Genomic DNA, 21671 nt, shown 5'->3' with positions numbered 1-21671 from the left:
TTCAAAGAAGGGTCTCTTCAAACAACAGACCTAAAGATTTAGGTGTCTTAATGTGCTCAATTTTTCATCCTTCGAAACAAATATTTAAGTCGTAGGAGACTGGTTCATTCTTTGATCCGAAAAAATATATATATGTTGTTTCACTGGCATTATGGAATACTTGTTCGAGGTGAAGTAGGCCTCTAGTTGGAAAAAAGATGTCCGTATCATCAGCATATAAGATAATATCGCGTGATTGAGGCATGGTCACGTTGTAGTCGATATATAAAAGGAATAACAGAGGCACAAGATTAGAGCGTGGATGAAACAGCGCGGATATACAGTCACACTAAAGGGTGCCAACTCTGACATGAAACCATATAGTGTTGTGTATTAAAACGGGATGATAAATAACTACGATTTTTTTCCAGCGCATTCCCTCTGATTCTAAATTAGTCTAAGCTTTTTTAGTAGAATTAGGTGCTTAATCGAATCAAGCGCCTCCTTTAAAGTCTAAGAATATTCCAATTGTATAATCATGGTTTTCAATATTTAAAATTATTTTATCTTCAATCTGCATCAGAGCCGATTCAGTGGATTTCCCCTTCTGAAAACGAAACTGGTGATCAGTTGTCAGTTTATTGCTTGCACAGTAGCTACACCATCGTGAGTTATAAATTTTTTTCGCAACTTTCGAAAAAAGGCAAGATACAGACATGGTATATAGTTATTGAGATTTTCAAATGTACCACCTTTGTGGAGAATGCAGACTTCTGGAATTCCCATTTTATCGGGAAATATACCCGAAACAATAATTTGATTACATATATGAGCTAAAAGGGTAACACTAATTCTATTGTTGCCTTAACTGGAATAACCTTGGCACTGTCAACACCGCATGCACAATTATTTTTAAATGGCATTATTATGCTACGTATTTTTAATTCATCCGTGGGATCCAGAAAAATTTAGTTCGTCATATGCGGTTGGTTGGTAGAGTGATGTACCGTCCAATGAAGGGAAGCTGCGACGGCACTGTATTGAATTCATGGGATGGGGTTTACTCGTGTTGTTCGTACCGTAGGAGGAAGGTGGGGAGTACAAGCAGCGCAGTAACATTCCCCTCTCGACCTCCCCTTCCATCTCACCCCTCCCCCTTGAACCCTAACACCCTCCCTCTAACGATACGACCAAGGCGAGAGGTTCTTATATAAGAGCTATCAGCCATGTTCACCATCTGTAACTAATTAGCTTTGTTTTAAAGTTTTAAAGTACGTCTAAGTATTCGCGAGCTAAGCGAAGAATCAGCGACTCAGAACCGGCCGGTCTTGCTGTGTCCAAGAGCGCGAATCAAGCGGTAACAAGCGGAAGTGACATAAAAAGATACGTCACGCATGCACGTACTGTGGCGCCACTGCGGGAATGGGGATTTTATCAAGTAGAAAGTAATACTTAAACATCTGTTAGCAAAAAGTAAACGTTATAACAGGAGGCTGATTGTCCAGGACACACCTTTTCAAATAAATTAACATAACAAAAAAATATCGAGGTAGAAAACACGGAATCCGCGTTGCCAGCGGCATACGCAAATATGGAAGGGGTCGCACATTGCGGAGGATCAATGGGGAACAACGGGTGTATCGCTGGGTGCTTGTTAAACCACCTGAGGTAGTCTTCGGCAATCTTCAGATGGCTCAGTTAAAAAACAAACAAATATATATATATATATTAAATCACCTGGCCCACCCTTACACGCCGCTTCGTGGCGCCCCACTGGCGGCCCATGCCCCGCTGTTCCATTGCGCTTCCGAAAAGACGCATCCATATGAAAGCGTCAGTAAATGCGGGCTCTCTCGTCGTCCAGCGCCTTAGTGAGGTCGCTTTAGTGTTATCTCTGACATCTGAACATGCCTATTTCTACAATATTTGTTTTCTAAGATTCTTTCTGGAAGTGTCCCGCAGGGTTTCCACACAGTCAATGCTTAATTAGCCCTGGCAGTCAGCGGAGATAGGAGTCGGCAATGGCGCCGAGCCTCAAGTCACCCGCTAGACACCGGCTAAACTAGCCCTACCCCTGGACTAAGTTTTTTCAGTTATTTTCTAAGTCGCTCGGGGCGACAAAGCCCTAAGCATGGTCGGTGAATACCGAGTACTTATTGAGCTGTGGTAACCACCTGTCACGTGACCATATTAATCGATAATGTAGTTAGTCAGTGGTTAAGCATGCGCTATATGAATACGGCTGTATATTTTTAAAACAACAGCAGTGTTGGAGTGAAGGGGAGAGGGGGGGGGGGGGGTTACATTCCGTAAAAACCGACACCCTCAAGCTAACGGGGCCGTAGTGCTAGAGGTTTGACGTCACCTACCGAAGGCCAGCGCGGTGCATGGGATCGACACGTGGGTTGTGTCTGCGTTCGGCTGGAGCTATAGTGTCCAATCAGTGAAGACAAGCGATTCAGCAGAATGTTGACGTAGCACTCGTTCAACACCAGGCATCAACAAACTGAGGCTTGACGAGAGTAGCAGCAAAGCGGGATGTCGCTGCGTACAAGCGTCGCGCTCATGAGACGCTATAAAGGCCCGTTCACACTCTTGCAACCGAGTACGACCGAGAGAGACCAAACCGGTTTTTAAGCCTCTTGCGATCTCTTAGGACCAGCTCCGCTCAGCGCATCCGGTCCCAAGAAGTCTTTCTCGGTCGTACTCGGTCGCAAGAGTGTGAACGGGCCTTAACACGCTACGGCAAGGCCACTCTAGACGCGTCTGCGGCTTTGAGGATGGCTCTCGCCAAGGTTAAGCGGGTTTGCCGCTGAAGTCGAGTCGGGGATCCAATGTGGAGAGTAAGTCGTCTGCTTCTTGTGCAGGAGTTGTGGTGACGTCAGAGCGAATCCGAGCTCTGATTGGCTTTGATTGAGAGGATAGTGGGTAGACCTCGATGTTAGATGCCTTGAAGTCTACCAAGGAATTCCTTAAAACAGTCAATAAGAGTTCGGCGTTCTCACATCATCGCAACCCCAGTGCAAGAGGAAGTCAAACTTGCGCTCCACAAAACGATGATGTTTTCTTTTTCTTTTTTGGAAAGGGGAGGGATGGGAGTAAAAAAGCGCCGGCCTTGTCGTCTAGGTTTTATTGCTCTGGTACAGTTGAAGAATATGATTAATAAAATAAGAATGCTATAGCGTTTTAAACTTCGTAGTTTTTGTGACCGGTACACACACGTGCTATATGTTGTATTCCTATAGAAACTTATATTGAAAAGTAGTTCAATTCTAATATTTTTCTTTATTGTACACAATCCACCATTGCCCTGATATTGTATAAGTATCTGGCTACCCTGTTCAGATCGTTGCACTTGAACAATGTTTGCTCGGTTTCTCTGAGGACAGTTCGCACCATTTTCTTATTTAAGTACTCGCGTGTCGTCGGGCTTGAAAGGGAGAAGTAAGAAAAGTGACCTCAAATTGTTTCCACTTGGCAGGCGTTCGGAAGACCAGGGCATTATCTTCGGAAGAAGTAATCATGAACTCGACTGTATTATTCATTGGAGGGTGAGTTTGATTCGCATCTTCGTTTGACTTCCTTAACGCGTTGATGTGTATAACGTGGGTTGTTAAAAAAAAAACGCGTCTATCTTAGCTCTGCAGTTTACAAACTTCTGCGTTTGTAATCATCAACTCGATTATTCTATCTCTTGGAGGGTGAGTTTGATTCGCCTGTTCGCTTGACTTCATTAACGTGTTTGATTTCTGTGATGTGGGTTGTCAAACGAAGCTTCTATATTAACACTGTAATTTACAAACTTTAGTGTTGGTATCATATCCGTAACCGATCTTTGAGCACGTAATGTGCCTTCGTGTTTGGTAACACTTATTTTCATAGTGTCACTTGGCGGAGAAATCATATATAAAATTGAGCTCCAATTAAAATAAGAAATGTAGGCAAATTCATCCAGTTATTAGACCAAAACTGTCAGTGTGTTACGATATTTACAAAAAAACTTCAGCCATTTACTACTTTATAAAGACCCCGTAAAATATAAAGGCGTTAACAACAGTTAATCATGTTTTGTAAGTTCATATATTAATGTGAGGATGCCAGCATGGAGGTTAAATTGGCCAAGACACAAAAATAAAAAAATAAATTACCCTTGGTATGAGAGACTGATAGGTTACCTAGGATATACACTAAGTTTCACGATTGTGAGAGCTCCAGTAATTAGAAGAATTAATTTTATAATCTCGTTAATTTGCACCTCGTGACAAAGCAATCCTGAGAAAATTCTAGAGTAACCAGCCCAGAAGTTATCTTATCATGGTTAACTTAAGCCAGCTTATTTTAATTATATATATATAGCTGAACGCTTTATCATTTTAGACAAATACCTTTCGAAAATCTCCTAGCACGATTGAGGCCGATAACTTCGAGTTCTGAAGCTTTCGCAGCAAGTACGAACTCCTTATGCTAATTTTTTGGGGAAACAGATAGAGCCTTTTGCAATGCGTAGTTTAAGTTTGCGTTAGAAACATCAGTGTACACATTTTCTTCAGGCACCCAGTAGAAGGCAGGGTTCCTCTGAAGCGTTAGTTTTTTTAAATACCAAGTAAATGCGCTATTTCTTGGAAGTCTATGGAGGCCCATAACAATAGTTTCTCATATATAAGAACCTTTTGAGATGCTAACACTGATGCGTGGTTTGCCACTCACAGCTTCGAGACAAGTGCAACTTCCCTGTCTTTCATTACGTTCGCTCTCGGCAAGTACCCGGACGTCCAGGAGAAGGTTAGGCAGGAAGTGAAGAAGGTGCTCAACGAGGGTGTAAGTTTTATTTACCTGGAATGTGTTTGTCCGGCTGTACGTGTGTTCCAAATATATCACATATAGGAACCGTTGTGCCATTTCAAAACATAAATGCAGGAATACTACCCATAGGAAATGAACCTAAGTGCTTCATATCCGGATACTACACTGGCTGTGATAAGCAGAACACTGCGTGCGGAGGGCTAACGGTTGGTTTATAAAGTCAGTATTTTTACACTATAGCTTGGATCATGCTGCCGAAAACCTAATAACTCAGAATGTGCTTAGCTACCATACGATTGACGTGTGTTGGCATGGCATGCTGCCGGTGTGTGATGAGGAGTAAGAATAACCAGTGTGAAGCAGGAATTAAAGGTTGTATTTTTTCATCTAGCATCGAAGTTTTTTGTTGTCGTATTTTTCATTATGTTTGCCTAAATGTATTAGGACTATTGTATCATTCATACAGCTAATATATATTTTAAATTATAGCCACATATAAGCAGAATACCATCTGAAAGGTCTATGATGGTGATTAAAATATTTCATGAGATACCGGCCTCCAAATGTCACCATTTGTCGTTCGAGCAGGTATGTTTTGTAACTTTAAGAAAGATAAATATAATTTAAATCAATATAATTAGTATATATTACACGCAAGCTGTACCCATAGTTTGTTTCTGAAAAGTATTAGGATTCTTTTTATTTTATCGTTTTCGTTATTCACTTTCAAACGTGCCGCCTCCATCTGTGTGCGTAAATGCAAATGTTCACCGCTTCATGCTTTACGACTTTTCCTATCCCCAAATTGTTTTTCTTGTCAAAACTAAGTGTGGATCTGTTTTTACCAGACACTAGAAAATGGCATATAAAAACATCAGATGATTTAAAATAGTCGAACAGCCACCCATAGGTTGATCTTTTCTGAAATAATCCAGAAGTCTAGAAGTAAATATTTTGTACTTGCAAGCACACTAACAATTAAACAGTGTGATGTACATGTAAATATAGTTTTCATTAATTGGGTTTATAATTCCAGGGGTCGCTGGACTATGAGACTGTTACGCAAAAACTAAAGTACGTGATACAGGTTATCAATGAGACAATGCGGATGTGGCCACCCGGACTCACGTGAGTACAGATGTGTTTTGTTTTTAGTGCAAGTGCCAAAATACAGACACAATTTGGCATTTGATTTTATATCAAGTGTTGTGCATCTTTCATTTTATTGTATGTTAAGTTGAAATTAATACCCAAATAAATTGAACTCTAAATAGAAATACGATTTAATTCACCGGGATAGTAAACATATATCAGTTTCACCCGTAGCTCGAATATTTTCACTTTAACACTAAATACCTAAAACGTTTAGTTTTTTTCGAACTTGATTATCTTGCAGAGAGTGCTAGGTTAACAAAAAAAAACAATTCAAGGCATAAAGCCGTGTTTTTTTTCTCTGCTTAGTTCAGCGTTTGGCACAGTTCCAATAAGCTAAAGCACTTTAATGTAAAGAAAATGACAAAAAACAAATTTAACATACGAAGTGGTGATTTGCTTACGATGATGCAGGAGAACAGTTCAGTGAAGAGTAAGAGGACAGAAACTAAGTATTAAACTATTTTTTTGTATGCGTCTATACTCTCTTTAAGTTAACCCTCCCTTCTCTTTGTTCAGCGGGTAAAGATTAACCAAGTCGGCTGCATCATAACATTTACGCTTTTAACTTCAAGTAGCTGTGAACAAAGCTAGTTTTGACCCAACACCTCGTGCTGAAGTTTTGAAGTTAATTGGAGGGGTAAACACAGGGCGTGGATTAGACATGTATCAGGCGAAAGGTCACCCAGCCCTCGTGTACAATAGACTACTTCCATAAACCCCTGCCCGCAACACGGCGCACGTTGCACTCTGGTGAGCTAGTTGGCCAGGGAGGAGATAAGGCGTGGTTTCGGTTTCGATCGACACGTCGACAAGAGATTATACACAGAGTGTGGCATGTTTTCTGGTCCCGAGAGCGCAATTTTTTGTCTCTAAACTAACCTAAATGGCCAGACCTCGAAGCTATAGCACAAGCCCGAGACGTATAGCTTGTCTTAACACATGCTGGTTGCATTTTTGTACTCGAGCCTTTCTGTTAGCGTTTCGAGGTATGTGAACGAGCCAGTGTTGGGAATCTCGAATCTGCGAAGCTCGGAGATCTTGCTTGTGTACGAATCAACAAGCTGTTACAACCAATAAGTATGCATGCATCGAGCTCGCAAATTTACATTATTGTTGCTGGTCAGGAAGTTTGTTTGTTTTGTGCGTCCATAGACGAAATATAAATTTTTGCAATTACTGTTTTATTCTATACGCCTGAGTACGCGAGGTAAAAGTCGGAAGCGCCATTGAAAAGGTCAATTGGAACGCACTTCTTATCTCTTATCTGTACTGACCCGCAGCACCGCACGAAGCGAAGTCCCACCCGCTTGCAATCCACTCATATTCAACATCGCGTATGCGCATAATGTTATTTTGCCAATCATATAGGCACATTCGCACATACAAACCTTTTTAAGAAAGCAAAAGTCGAGCACTTGCGTGAAAACTGTCGCGCCGTCACCGGAAGTGCGCCGGACGGGCGTGAACCCCTATGCCAGGGGTGGCCGGGCTGACCCGGTGTAAGAGCCGCAAAAAAAAGCACGAAACCTCCAAGAGGCGCGGGGGGGGGGGGGGGGGGGGGACTTTTATTTAGAGCAATAAACGAAACTCGAACTACTTTCAATCTATCCGAGTCAAAAGCAGTCCATCTGTACGTAAGGTAGCAGACTACCAAACCGCAACCTTTCTTTCACTTGAAAACTCGCTTCATTTCTCTTTTTGGGGAAGTGCTCGTGTGACCGGGAGGGTGGCGGGAAGTGGGAGGAGGGGGGGGGGGGGTAGGGTAGGGAGCCGCGAGCCGCAGCTTGGCCACCCCTGCCCTATGCGGTGCGCGAAAATAACGAAATTATTCAAAGCTCATTTGACGGATGCTAATGGTCATAATATTTGTTATGTGTTTGCTTTCTTCCTGACTGAGTATTCCGACATGATTTCGCACACCGTTCAGACGGATCTCGGGCGTCAGTAAAAGCTCGTTCAAAAAGACTTAGCGAGGAGCAGGAGACGATTGTTACAGCCTCCGCCGTAGCTAGCCGATCTCAGCATTTGCGAAAACTTAATCCCCTATCAGCATAAAATTTGAGTAGAAGATATATGATGGCACGAGGAAGACATCATAGTAACTTTTGTGCAGTAGTGAGGTCGAATTTATTGCGTTTCCTTAACAGTTGATGCGTCAACGCTGGCCTCAACTTTGACACTCCTGTGAGGATGCGGCTTGCTTTTCGCCCAGTGAAGTAACACGAAGCGGACGTTAGGAAACAAAATATGTGTAAAGCTCAAGGTGACCAAGTTTCAGTTATAGTTCACTGGTACTAGACAGGATTATTGAACTTGAGCTCAAAGATGCACTCGTGGGTGAGGTGACTACGCCACGTCTTACTACGTTTGCATACACACTCACAATATCCGGTGTCTCGAAAACCAAGGAAAGTGCCCCAGTCTTCGTTTTGTATCGCTCGAGACTGTGTGTATCGTACATTCGTGAAAAGTCAGATAATCGAAAACGCAATCAGCGCATCCGGTCACGGCGTGATGGCATGAAATGAAGCTGCTCAATTGAAACCGAAACTGAGTGGCCAACTAGTTCCCAGAGTGCACTGCGTGGTATTTCGCCGCGATAGAGCGCTTCGATTTTGGAAGAAGTCTATTCATGCCCTGCGCTCGCCTTTTTATGTGGCACAGAAACTTTAGTCATCCAGCCTGGTTATTGAGGAGACGTGGTCGACCTTCATGTACAGTGTGTTCTCAACGCTATTCGGTCGTAAACATCACCCTTGTGAATATACCAATCAATTGAGTCCAATAAAACGTTTTAGAAGGGTGTCTTTATTTGGTGCATTTATTATAATCAAGCGTAATGAGTGTGTGTCTTAGGGACATAAAAAACACAAAAACCTACGAAAATTCGGCAGAGACAAGACTGCTTACGTGTGGGAATGCGCAAGTATGACGCATCCACTGGGCACACCTATAGTCAGCCAGAACTATGGAGCCGCCGTGGCGTCGGGGAAGTTTGCTTGTCTCGCACCCCGGAGGCGCGGGTTCGATTCTCACGGAAACCAAAATGTATCACATTTTCTTTTCAAGGCCTATAATTTACTTAGTTTCCAGGAACCTCTCTGACAAACTTGACGTCAATCCGAACATTTCTGATGTGTTTTTACTGTTTTCGCCGTCGGCCATTTTTGGTACCGTCGCTCCGTCACGCCGCAACGACACCGGATTTTTGCGTAATGGGGCATAGGCTTTCGCATTAATAACCAGTTATTTGATGCACAAAAACGGAAACAGAAAAAAAAAAGAATTCTTGTTGACGCTACTACTTACACATGGTACCACACACACTGCTGGACTTCCTTAGGGTATTCATCTCAAAGAAACTTACATGTTTTTGCTTTATACTGCACCATTTGTGGGCAGCAGCCTCAATCATAATTGTTTTGCCATTTTATTCCTTGTGCACAGGAGAAAGGGGCCTTTTAGTCTTAATATATATTTTTTAATCTATTTTCATACAACTAGAATACGCTAAATGCAGCATATAAATACAAGGCTAACTTCTGGAACTAAACAATCACCGCGTAAAAGGAATAATCCCATGCTTATTTTTAATTTCTCGAAAGCTGAGGATGAGTTCATTATTGACGCGCCGGAACTTTCCCTTGACAAGTTTTTAAATATGTGTTGAGACGGTTGTTCTATTGATCTTCTTTGCGGCTTTTTCAAGTAGGTTGTGCTTGAATGTTTACACCGTTTTGTTCGGATGAGCACTAAAGTTGCACACAAGCATAACCCGTGGATAACTCGTGGAATTCTGCACTTGAAACTGAGAATTAATCGTGTTAGGAAGTGCAGCAGATCTTTACCCATATCTGAAGTGGGAAGAAACCTTAAAGCAATGATTCGCCTCGCCAAGTCTCCATTCAATACTGTCAATCTGCAAACGTTTTTGAAAGAATCGCCTGATAAATTCTGGAGGGAGTTATCGCCGGCCGAAAAAAAATATTTCCACGCTCTTCGTTTCAGCCAGTCTGGTAGACGATGATAGCGCTATCGCAGAAGGTTTAACGAATATTTTGCGTGTGTCTTCACTACGGATATTGGCACAGTGCCTTGTTTTGATCAGCTGTCCACTTTATCAACGTTACCTGATATCATTATCTCTACAGAAGTAATGTTCTCAGCTCTGCTTAATCTTTCAGCAAAGAAAGCCATTCGTGCTGACGGTATTCCAAATTCATTTTTAATTCGCTACGCTCAGTGCTGCTCGAAATATCTTTACCTTAGTTTTCAAAGGTCTTTAACAATATCTGTCATTTCTACAGAGTGGAAATATGCAAAAGTAATTCTCGTTCACAAAACTGGCTCCCTGCTACTTCCTGTAAACTATAGGCCTATTTCATTACTTCCTTACTGTTCGAAACTGCCAGAGCATATTGCTTTTAAACACCTCGCGAATTACTTAGAAAACAATGCTTTTTTTCAAATTAGCATGGTTCCCGTCATGGCTTTTCTACTACGACTCAGTTACTTGAAACAGTCCATGATTTCGCAAATATCCTGAATCGATCCAAACATATTGACGTCATATTCCTAGATCTTTCTAAAGCTTTTGATAGAGTATCATATAGTAAACTTCTCCTTAAACGTACATCAATTGTTCAAAACGAAGGTATCTTTCGCTGGCTCCAGAACTACTTACAGGACAGAAAACAGTACGTGCAGATCAACTCGAGTGAATCATCATTAGTCCTTGTTTTATGGGGTGTTCCGCAAGGGTCGGGTCTGGGGCCATTACTGTTCTCAATTTTTATAAACGATTTAACCACTAATATTCCAGTACGTGTTCGACTGTTTGCAGACGATGTGGCTTTATTTACAGAAGTCAATGAAATAAGTGACCAGACTCTACTAAACACCTGCTTGTCCAAGATGTCGCACTGGTGCGACTCGTGGCAGATTTCATTGAATGTCAAGAAGTGTGTTCGAACGCATATAACTCGTAAATTAAGCCATCTTTCTTTCGATTATTTCATGAATAGTACTTCACTAGCCGAAGTTACTTCTTATAAATACTTGGGTGTCATTATATCGAATGACCTACGCTGGAACACTCATATCATGTCTACTGCGCGCAAAGCACTATCCAGGTTATGGTACTTAAGACGAATTTTAGAAACATGCCTCTCCCGACGTTAAATTGACAGCCAATAAAACTTTTATATTACCCGTCCTAGAATTTGCTTCGGTGGTTTGGGATCCGTTTACAAGTGCCAACATAAACCTCCTTGAAAATGTTCAAAGAAAAAGTTTACGCTTCATTCATGATAAATTCCAGCGAAAATATCCCGTCTCCGAACTGTACCCCCTTTCTGGGGTGAACTTACCAAAGGATTGACGTATGTTTACGAGAATAAAGTTTCTATTTGATTTATTAAACAACCAGTTAAAAATAGAAATCTCTAAATATATTTCACCCGCACCTCAAGATTATCCTATGCGAAGTTATCGTTGCAAAACACTCAAAGAATTCAACTGTCGGATTAAAGCATTAAAGTATTCTTTTCTTCCAAGGACTGTTCACGACTGGAACCCCCTGCCAAGCAATATAATAACAGCATCACCAGAGTCGTCCTTTTTTAATATACTCCGCGATTTTTGGGATTCTCGTATCTGATACTCCTTTATTATTTTTTGCGATGAAGATAGTCTTTGTATAACGCTGTTTTTTCTTGTTTTTTTTACATGTTTAACTCTTCGTGTGTTTTTGGATCAGCTAAAACGAATGTCCTTGTGCTTGTTACCCGCTGTTTTTTATTATTGTTTTTGTGTACCATATGTTGTAAACCACTCCTACCACGTCTCCTAAAATAGGAGACAGTAATATTAATAAATAAATAATAAATAAATTTGCGATGCCTCTATTTATTGACTTATTTAGGGGAATTTCTTTTTGTGGCCGTATAGTGCTCGAGAACACACTGGAAATTACGTCTCCACGTCATGCTGAAACGTGTACGACCTGGGGAACGCTGAACACAACAAAAGGAAATTCCGATATCGGGCTGAAAGGAGAAACATGCACCACAATGACCTTTGCACCGTTTTTATGTTTTCACGTTTTTACTTTACCGACCACACTCTGAAGCATGGAGCTGTTTTAAAACATTTTCCGTCTTATCCATGAGGTTGTTACTTTTTTTGTAAAAGCTTGCGACGAGGGAACACTCTCGTACGCTGGCGTCAAATGTCAGGTAGTCCTGGAACGCTGTTAATTTGTATATAGACATTTTATAACTGTTTTACGAAATCATTGTCCATGAGCACCATAGGCAACTATTTCTCATGGAGCGTGCGTAGATCTCAATTGACACATACTGCGCGAACTCCAGTCTCATTATTAGCATTTCCAGGGCTATTTGACAGATGGCGCCAGTACACCACTGTGTGTTTGTCGTCGTAAGCAATTACAAGTGAATGTAATTCACTTGAGCAACCCCGAATGCACCAATCCGAACCAGCCTAACATTTGGCAATAAGGGAGTCTGCCCTATTCGTTACAAGGTAGTACGCCAGAAGAACGCCTCATCTGGCACAAACTGCAAGCTTGGCAATCCCAGGGGCTTAACTTCGGCCTAACACGGTCTTGCTCCAAGTCTAAAGTACCTCTCGTCTGCGTTTGTATTGCTTTTTTCTAGTTCGAAACTTAATCACAAAAGTGTCAGACTTGAGCCGAAGATTCCACGCATAAATTAAAAAAAAAAACAGCAGCAGTGAAGCCCAAATCTGGCACTGGTCTATAAATTTAGGTCTCCATTTGTCACATGAAAACGCTGCAAGTGGACTCTGGCACTTCTTGCGTGATTTAGACAAAAAATACGAGATAACAGCCAAAGTACCAGTAGTGAAGCCTAACTTTCCCACATAATTGTTTGGCGAATTAGGGACAAAACACCACCACCCAGGTTAAACAAGGTCAAGTGTGTGTCTACCTTGGTATCTTCGCGGCTCTTTAAGGCCTCCAATGTCCCAGTAACAGGCCAATTTTAACCCATTTAATTGTACTACTTGGTTTTCCACACGTGCATGCCTGTCAAGCGTTGTAACATGGGCAAATGTTGTCAACCTCATCCACAGGTTTACCACGAGGCAGGCAATGGAAGATTTTGAGTACCAGGGTATCAAATACAAGGCCGGAACTTGCATCATGTCTCCAGTGGCCGTGATGCACATGGACGAGAGGTTTTTTCCGGATCCCACAAAGTTTGACCCGGACAGGTATTACGGACATGAAGCAGTTTTGATACTGATGACAACGAGGTGGTGTATTGGGTAAAAAGAGAATATATAGTGGCTATTTATTTATTTCCAATACTTCTAACCCCATTCGGGGTTGTTCTAGGGCTATATTTCTGCAGTGTCTCTGTTTACGGCGTATAAAGCCTTCTTGTCTGTTTGTCTTAAATGTCCCTCTTTCCTTATCGTTAATTAATAACCAACACGCTCAACCATCTACACAGATAATTTTACTTTGGTCATTAATTGCACCCTTCAACCGCATTTGCGATTTTTGTTAAATATCTTTAAGGTTTCCACTACGATTGAGCAGAGTTTGTTTAGTTATGGTTAGGCCAATCTCCAAGCATCACATAACTTCTAAAACACGAAACAACATAAAATTGCATACAAACTTTAATCTTAATACTGATGCCTAATGTCAATATTAAATTACCATGGTATTCATTTACAGCAAGAACGTCAGAGCGGCGTTGAAGGAAGTAGCATAAAAATTCAGAAAAAAATGTTACACAAGCTTGGTTATGCTGAAAAAGACTTGGATACACAGAACGTGTGATGGGCCTTCCAAAGAGGAAAGAGAAGGACGTAACTCCGGACCGCTTCCTCGCTCGCCGCGCCAGAGACTTCGCTTTTGCGTGATTTGACCACCGGCCCTGGATAGCTCAATGGTCAAAGCATTTGGGTTAGAATCTAGAGGGGATGGGCTCACATCCTAACGGAAACTGAAGTATTTTTATACGAATCCCTACAAATGTAACGCTAAGCACATGGAGCGAAAGCTCGCGCTACAGAACCCAGGATCCTGGGTTCAATAGCTACCCCTGCCCGTTTCGATCTGGATGGGCATCGTACCGGCGTGCTGTCCTGTATCACTACTGCGTGATGCACTTTAAAGACCTCAGGCTAGCGGTTGTACTGCATTGGCTAAATTTCTCATCTACAGCTAAGAGACTCGTCGCCCGTTGAGGCAGACCAAGTTCTGGGCTGTATAAACATACACACAACCCAATTTTACCACTTTTAGGCGGCGGTTTCTCGTTACAGTGGGCCTTTACAGACAAATGTTACACAACTCCATGAAAATCGGTTGTTAAAGTACATTCAGTGTTAAAACCTGGTTATAAAAAGTTGTATGATACCTTGCATTTGCACGAAAACATTACGTCTTGCATTGGCCCACAGTCACTGACACTTTGAGAAACGAGGATGTTGATAACCATGTTCACGCGTCTGGCGTCGCGATTCGTTCGTTCAAGGGTGTCTTTGTTAGCAAATGCCACAATCTCTTCGGCAGGACACGGATAACAAGACGCTCGGAAATACAACTTCTTGAAATTTTGGAATGATGCACACATTTGACGCGGCCGTCAATAGTTGGTCATGCGCAGTGAGCGTACAGTGGACGCGAGCGCTTCGTCAGCATTCGGAGTGCACTCGAGCCGAAGCGCATTCCACACAAGTGCTGCGTCAGTGCTCGGCGCCAACTTGGAACGCATCACGGGCTTGACTCCAGAAGCAATGGTACCAACTAATGGCCGCTGCGCATAATCTCTGCATCATTTCACAATATCGGAAAGCGCGTTTTGCGTAATCCTGCTTTACGCAAGAGCTGTCTGCTTCAAGGACATTGAATTTTCGCGTGTTAAGTTGTATTCACTAGTAAACTTTTTCATCGTGCGTTGCAGGTTTAGCGAGGAGAACGAAGGCAATATTCCGAAGTTGGCTTTCCAGCCTTTTGGAGTGGGACCTCGAAATTGCCTGGGACTCAGGCTTGCTTATCTCCTGCTCGCCTACACTGTTGCTAGGATGGTGCAGAACTTCCGTTGGGAACTCGGAGAATCTCAGAAGGCAAGTTACATCAAACATCTTTACGTCGTGTAAGCTTGTCTGCCCCTTGCACACCTCGTTCATTGATTTACCCCCTGAAACGCGCTCATGCGCTTTTGTTTTCGTCCGACCTAGACAAATGATATCCTGCGCTTGTGGCGCGTTCTCTATGTTGCCCTTTGGTTGGAGCGCACGTCCTTGATACCCGATGAGCCGAAGACATATTTCGGAACACTTGCGCGTCGTATACTTGTTTAACCCGGATTTTCGGTACTTTAAGGGAATTTGCCTTAGAGAACTTCACTCCACTCTTCTTTTGGCACACATTACGCGCAGGAGCTCTAAACGTGATGAACACAAGGTTCAAGACTATAGTTCGGGGAGGGCGCAGACTGAATTTCGGGACGAAAGGTCGGCGTTGATCTTCGCGAGAGCCCTCTTGGAACGCTTCGTCAAATTCGTCTCTAAATTTGTTATGAAAGCTTTAAGCCGAGACTGCAGCCGAAAAGGAAATCATTTTTACAGTTGCAGAAAAGGGAACGGACAGACCGTGCTGGGTCAGCATACGGTTTTGTTTTGGGTCGCTTTTCAAGCGATATGATTTTTTTTCAACCAATTTTTAGCGGAAAAGATATCGTTAAATTTAGCTGAAAAGATATCGTTAATTGATATATTAATTCCCCTGCATTTTAGGACTTTGAAGGAAAAGTTTGCTGCCAATTGTTTCTTTTTTATGATGTGGGTGTAAGTTCTGTGGGTTGGCATTGAAAAAGGCAGGATGTTCTGCAGTTGTGTGACGTAATCATCCTGCATATAAGGAGGGTGGCTAATTAAAGTAATTAGCATAGTTAGACACGTGTCTGTCTTTTTCTATTATCCCTCTGGCTCAGTCCCGGGTAAAAGTCATTATGATAAATTTCCACCAGCTCGTCCGCGAACTGACTGTATTCTCAGCTTTGAGTTTTAAGACTGTAAGGCCTTAGATTTCAGAAGTGAAAAGAGAGGCGTTGGTTTGACGATGAATGCTAAGCTTTTTCTCTTACTTTCAAGGAGCTTCGCCTGCACTGTCAAAGGGGCCGCCGGGCTTGATAACTTTGTGCATGCAGCAATGCACACGCGCGATTGACAAGACATATCCAGCAACTAAATAAATAAATATCTGCATTCAAACAGACATGCTGGAATTGATGGGGACAGTGCGAAGCTGTACTCGCCTCTAAAGATTTGAGTAATAATATTCCTTTTTTTTTTAAACAAGAAACGTACGTCCCGCGAGCCATACATACTTTTCCATGAAACTTGCCGCTTAATTTGTCAAGTTCATGCAAGGAGGGAAAGCAATTTTATGCGGGTAGCTATAGTCCGGTTTCACCCCAAAAAGCGGTAAGCTGTTTACGGGAAAGTCATCTATACTCATCCCTACTGCATTCTGAAATCATCATCTGAAGTCATCTGCACTCATCCCTGCGTAGAAGTGAGCATCGATAAACACGGGGTGGTGGCGCTTCAGAATGCAGCAGGGATGGGTGTAGGTGACTTTCTCGAATTGCTCACAGTTTATTTAAACTCGACCTTTGTTGAGTGGAAACAACGGAGTGTATATTCAGAAACGAGGTGTTTGTATTGGCTCGTGTTTAGCTGCAATTTTGAGCGATATGTTTTTAGCCCATCATGACAGAGTTCTCTCGGGACGCCTGAATGAATTTCATGGTATCAATGTTTTTAGATTTGTCGACGATTATTTAGTTTTTCTTCACCATGATGTTTCTTAATTTTTTCTCGGTGATGAACAGCCTTTTAAAAGTTTTTAGTAACGTCCTAGATCCTCTCAAGTTTACGCTCGAGATACCTGTGGAGAGCGTCATGCAGTTTTTAGATATCAGGCTCACACTTTCGGAGCAACATGTGTGTTGGAAATACAAACCGAGAGCAAATAAGCCCCTGTTGCCGTTCAATTCATCCCATTGGAAACTCGTTAAGAGAGGAATTGTAAATGCGTGCTTTGTGAACGCCATCATAAGGTCGTGTCATTATGCGATGCCTTCAGGTCTGAAAGAGCAGTCGGAGAGCTTGGTGGCTGCCGGTTATCCGGGGACGCTCCTGGTGTCGGCTGCAGAAAAGGTTTTATAGAAACTACGAGTAGTAGCGAGTCCAGATCAAGATATTGCCCAAAAAGAAACAAAGAGTGGCGGTTGTGCCTTACATGCACAAAACCGCACACAATCTCAAAAAGATTGCAAACCGCGTAAATGCTCGGGTGTTTTTTTCTGCACCAGAAAAAAACTTCCCAAGTTGTGCGAACTGACGGACCCTAACCGCAAACCACTGGTGGGCTGCGTGAAAAAGCATCGCAGCCCGTTTGTAGAATGCGCAGAGAGAGTCGTCTATCAGATCCCGCTGACGTGCGGTACAAAGTATTTAGGACAGACGGGAAGATGTCTAAATGATAGATTGCGCGAACACAACCAAAAAGTGAGCGGACAGCGTGACAGTCAATTGTCAATGGACTGCCATGACTGTGGGTGCAAACCTGAATTTAATTTGTGCACTGTTGTTAGAAAGCATCGATATAAGACGGTAAAGAAATTATAGAGGCAGACCTGATAAAAAACTACGGCGATCGATGTGTCAGCGTGGCGTCAATCGATTTGGGCGACAAAGAGACACAGTTCTTGCGAGCATTGGCGTGGCATGGGATTGATTGAATGTCGCAATGATGCAGAGTATTTATACCCTTGAATTTCTGGCGATTAAACCAGTTTAAGTTCGCGCATTGTGTTGTCTTGTTCCTCCTCTTCGTCCCCGTCGTGAAGCGCTATTATGTTTTCCAAGTTACAGTACCAACTAGCCCAAGAATCCGCATTATCCAAGAAAAAGTCCTGCGCGTTTACTGTCCTCTTAAGCAAGTGATACAAGCCCATCCAACATCTTTCATAATCACTTAAATTAAAAAAAAGAAAAAAGAAAACGTGGCATCTGTTTTAATAAGCTCAAACGTTATGCTTATAGAATCTTTCTTTAGCGGTTTATTGGTTTAGAGGCAGCTATTGTCGCCTTGAAGGAGCAGCGATGACATTGTCGGGGCTCGCAACGCCGGTGACTTTAGAAGTCGTAGGGTTGAATTTTCGGCGTCACTTAAAAAGGCCAACACAAGCAGTGTCCCGCGTTGGCCTTCTTTTTTTTTTACGTCAGAACTGAAGCAGTACAATTTTGTTATCTACTAGGTACTGGCCCTTGACTTTTATTTGGTTAATGGCGTACTTACATTCTGGAACGATATAAAAGTGCCCAGGCGAGCACTTGGCTACAGCGCTATCGAAGGTTAGGAAACTAGGCAATTATCATTGAGTCCATTGGGATAAGAAGCAGAATATCAGCGGCTGCTTGATATTTGTCATTCGTCTGCACTTGGTTGGCTAACGATTGCTGAATCAACACTTAGAGTACCGCTCGGTAAATAAAATGAAAGGGGGTTATCTCCATTTATCGTGCGAACATTTTATCTAACACCTGATAAAAGAGAGCTCAATCTATCGATCCTGTAGATTCAGCCACGCTTGATTTTTTTTTTTCGCCAAATTCCTTCATATTGGGCGAAATCAGTATGAGCTAAGTGAGAGCTAATTAAGTGGGGAGTGACGACGAAAGTTTAGCAGCCGCTAAAGCCTCGATAATGGTTTAGCTTTCTTCTGATAGATAGAACGCCAGGCCCCCTCAGCCTGGAGCTCGTCTTGGATGTTTATACTGTCCGCAACTGTATAGCAAAAAAAAAAAAAAAAAAAGTTTAACACAACACTTAATACCTTATAAAAAAAAAAAAGAAAACAGGGTCGTAGTCTTGTAATTTGTTTTTCGCCGCCTACTGGGGCCAGTGCGAGCCACAGATTAGCTACGAGTGCTGCGTTAGCGCTCGGCCGGGGCTCGTCTCCAATCAGCACGATTCTCAGCCGAAGGGCGACGAAAGCGTTCTCGCACAATTTCTAGCCCACTCTGCCATACAGTGAGTGACATTCGGAATCGAGCAATATTGCAATTATCCGGCGGCTGAGTCTACCCAGGGGCAACGAGCAGTTGAATAGTGGTCGTTGCATTTTCTAGGGTTGCGTTTCGGGCAGCTTTTGTCACTGCATGAGCTTAAATCTGTCGAATTGGACCTCTTTCTCTGTGCAGATCAGCGGGTCAATGACCCTCGGTCTGGGTAGCCGGAGAAAAATAGAGCTGTCGTTGGTTCCTCTCCATTTCGCTATTTCTAACTAAATTATATCAATGAGACGTCTGAGTGTGATGGTTTATGCTTCTACCAGCGCGACCTATTTCAAATTGTTTTCAGTGGTAGCATTGCGCAATAATACAGTCCAATTTTTTCCCACTTTATATGTAAACACTTTGTTTTACAAAAAAACCCGCATCTGCGCACGCGAAAAAAAAAAAAATTAGAGCTACGTCCTGCGTTTCTTAAATTTGCACTGAAATGAATTCTGAAATTTTCTATTTATGGTTAACTCAATCTACAGCTCTAAACATCCTAGAAATTTACTTATGAATGCCGATTTCTCTATTAGAAATCTAATAAGAAATTTTGACAAACCCCTCTTCCTTCGCTTTGGAGAATACACCAGGAGGCGCCTCCTGACGGCGTCTTAGAACAATAACTGCTGTATTACGCCTCCTACACCCAAAGTTTTGATGTTTTTGTCAAAACATATTGAACAACACGCCTCAAACGAGCAAAATAGCGAAGTTCGGAATTGCCACACAATTAACTAATCAACTATTTTCATTATTATAAGTTTATGGATGCGGCGAGGACACGAGGGAAACCTAACCAAGGGAAAATAGTGCCCGTGTATTTTTATTGCCGCGAGCTTACAAGGGCGCCTTTTCATCTAGAACTTGGTGTTTTGTTGAAAAAAGCTCAACAAGCAGCACGTCATGAAAAATAAGCTTATACAAAAAAAACAAAAAACACTTAAGCGCCCCTTTAAGCTGCAAGCAACCTTAGTCGAACGGTGCATGATCAAAATGTCTGAGACCATCAATCTAATGAATGAACAAACTTCTCGCTTTTAGAATGTTTCATCAAATGTGAACTGTTTTGTTGGTACCTAATGCATGAAATCATTTCAGGGAGAAATGCCTCTTGGACAGTACGGCATGGTGGCGACGCCGGGAAGAGGACCTTGGATTGTCTTCCACAGATTATGAACGCAACAGCCAGCCCAACAATACACACCTTTCTCCGTTGCGTCTATGCGCCAGAATTAGCCGATTGGCTGAAGATGCACGTTACGGGATTGTGTCACCTTACGGCGCAGCATCGGCGAAGCTGATGAGACCGAGCCATAGATTCGAACCGGACTGGACAATACCCGCCACGGCCAGCGGCGCTTAAGGACAACCTTAGAGGAGCTCCTTTACTGCCTTTTCTTATGTTGTGACAATAAAATTGTTTTCGTGCAACAATGTGTGATGTTCAAAAAGCACTAAGTTTGTGCCACAAGTAAAAGCACTGGTGCTAACTACGAGTACACATTTTAGTGATGTTTGGGCTGTACTATAGCCCACAAAGTCTTACACGAAAAGTTTTCCTTTGGCTCGCCTGTTGGACTCTTTTGTGCACTGCACTATTAGCTAAACAGACCTGTACACGTTTATAAAAAAAGGAAAAATTTCAGTTACAATTACACGAGAATGAATTTAAACTAATTAAAGTTACAATTACCCGTCCATAAAAGTAAGTGACCGTTACCACAAAAAGTAATCCGTTACTTTCCGGGTGTTACTTTCTACCTTACTGTCCTAGGGTAGGACACAAAGCACAATAGTGTTATAGAAGCGTTTATTGTCGCCACCAGTCACACTTTTGTTTTAACTTCAGCAACAGGAGTCTCGAAAGCCTCGTCAGACGTCTTGCCTCGTTTCTAAGTGAAGTTGTCTGCCGCTGCGCTGAACACCCTTTCAATTCAGGCACTAAAATACCTAACGCACTGGATTGCGTATTTCTCGAGAGAAATGGAACAGCTCTCTGCCCAGTGAAAGAGTAACGCTTCCTAGTAATACAGCTAATTAAACCTCGAATAAAATCACGGGTGTGACAGAAAAATAGCGAGACACGGTGATTACACAAAACAATTAAATCATAGAATATGCTTTTATATCAACCTTCCATTAGGAACACAAGCCGTTCTTTGGTTGAGATTTTGGTGCATAAGACGACGAGCTATTACGATATATAACTAGCAAAAAGATCAGGGGATCCCTCAGAAAACAAAAATATAATGTCGATTAAAACGGATATGCAGACGCACGCATTCCGTGACTGCCGTCTCGTGTGTGGCGGATCTTTCACGGGAGCATCACCCACCCTTGAGTGACCATCGTCTGTTGCCGGCTGGGCAGTGTTTCTGTTTGCCACGTGCCGCCACGATCCCAAGCCTCGTCATCAGAGTTGGGAACCACGATCTCTACCGTCATTTCGTCAGCTGAAGCCGCGTCACCGCTACGTGACCTTGTCAGAAGGCTACAAAAAGAATCGGTAGGACGGCCGCCTCTGAATTTCTTGCCAAGCTTTGCCAGTGCACTAAACGTGCCGCGAATCAATCACAGCTGTGTACACTTAAGCAATT

The 21671-nt window shown here is 42.6% G+C and overlaps 1 protein-coding gene across 2 annotated transcripts in view; it reads left to right on the top strand.

The window, feature by feature from the left end:
* The window catches only part of LOC115309320 (cytochrome P450 3A14), a 55470-nt gene extending 34965 nt beyond the window's left edge, over positions 1 to 20505 (top strand). For both annotated transcript variants that reach the window (XM_029967544.4, XM_040504881.2), the window contains 6 exons: positions 3461 to 3530; positions 4689 to 4797; positions 5819 to 5910; positions 13057 to 13197; positions 14904 to 15066; positions 20173 to 20505. In XM_029967544.4, coding sequence (XP_029823404.2) covers positions 3461 to 3530; positions 4689 to 4797; positions 5819 to 5910; positions 13057 to 13197; positions 14904 to 15066; positions 20173 to 20250 — 653 coding nt within the window. In that variant the 3' untranslated portion in view covers positions 20251 to 20505. The remainder of the gene's footprint in view (positions 1 to 3460; positions 3531 to 4688; positions 4798 to 5818; positions 5911 to 13056; positions 13198 to 14903; positions 15067 to 20172) is intronic.
* The last annotated feature ends 1166 nt before the right edge of the window (positions 20506 to 21671 follow it).

The sequence above is a fragment of the Ixodes scapularis genome, unplaced genomic scaffold (assembly GCF_016920785.2).
Source record: "Ixodes scapularis isolate PalLabHiFi unplaced genomic scaffold, ASM1692078v2 PGA_scaffold6__148_contigs__length_123643588, whole genome shotgun sequence".
In the NCBI taxonomy this organism is placed as follows: domain Eukaryota; kingdom Metazoa; phylum Arthropoda; class Arachnida; order Ixodida; family Ixodidae; genus Ixodes; species Ixodes scapularis.
This window is presented reverse-complemented; position numbering and strand designations above follow the sequence as displayed.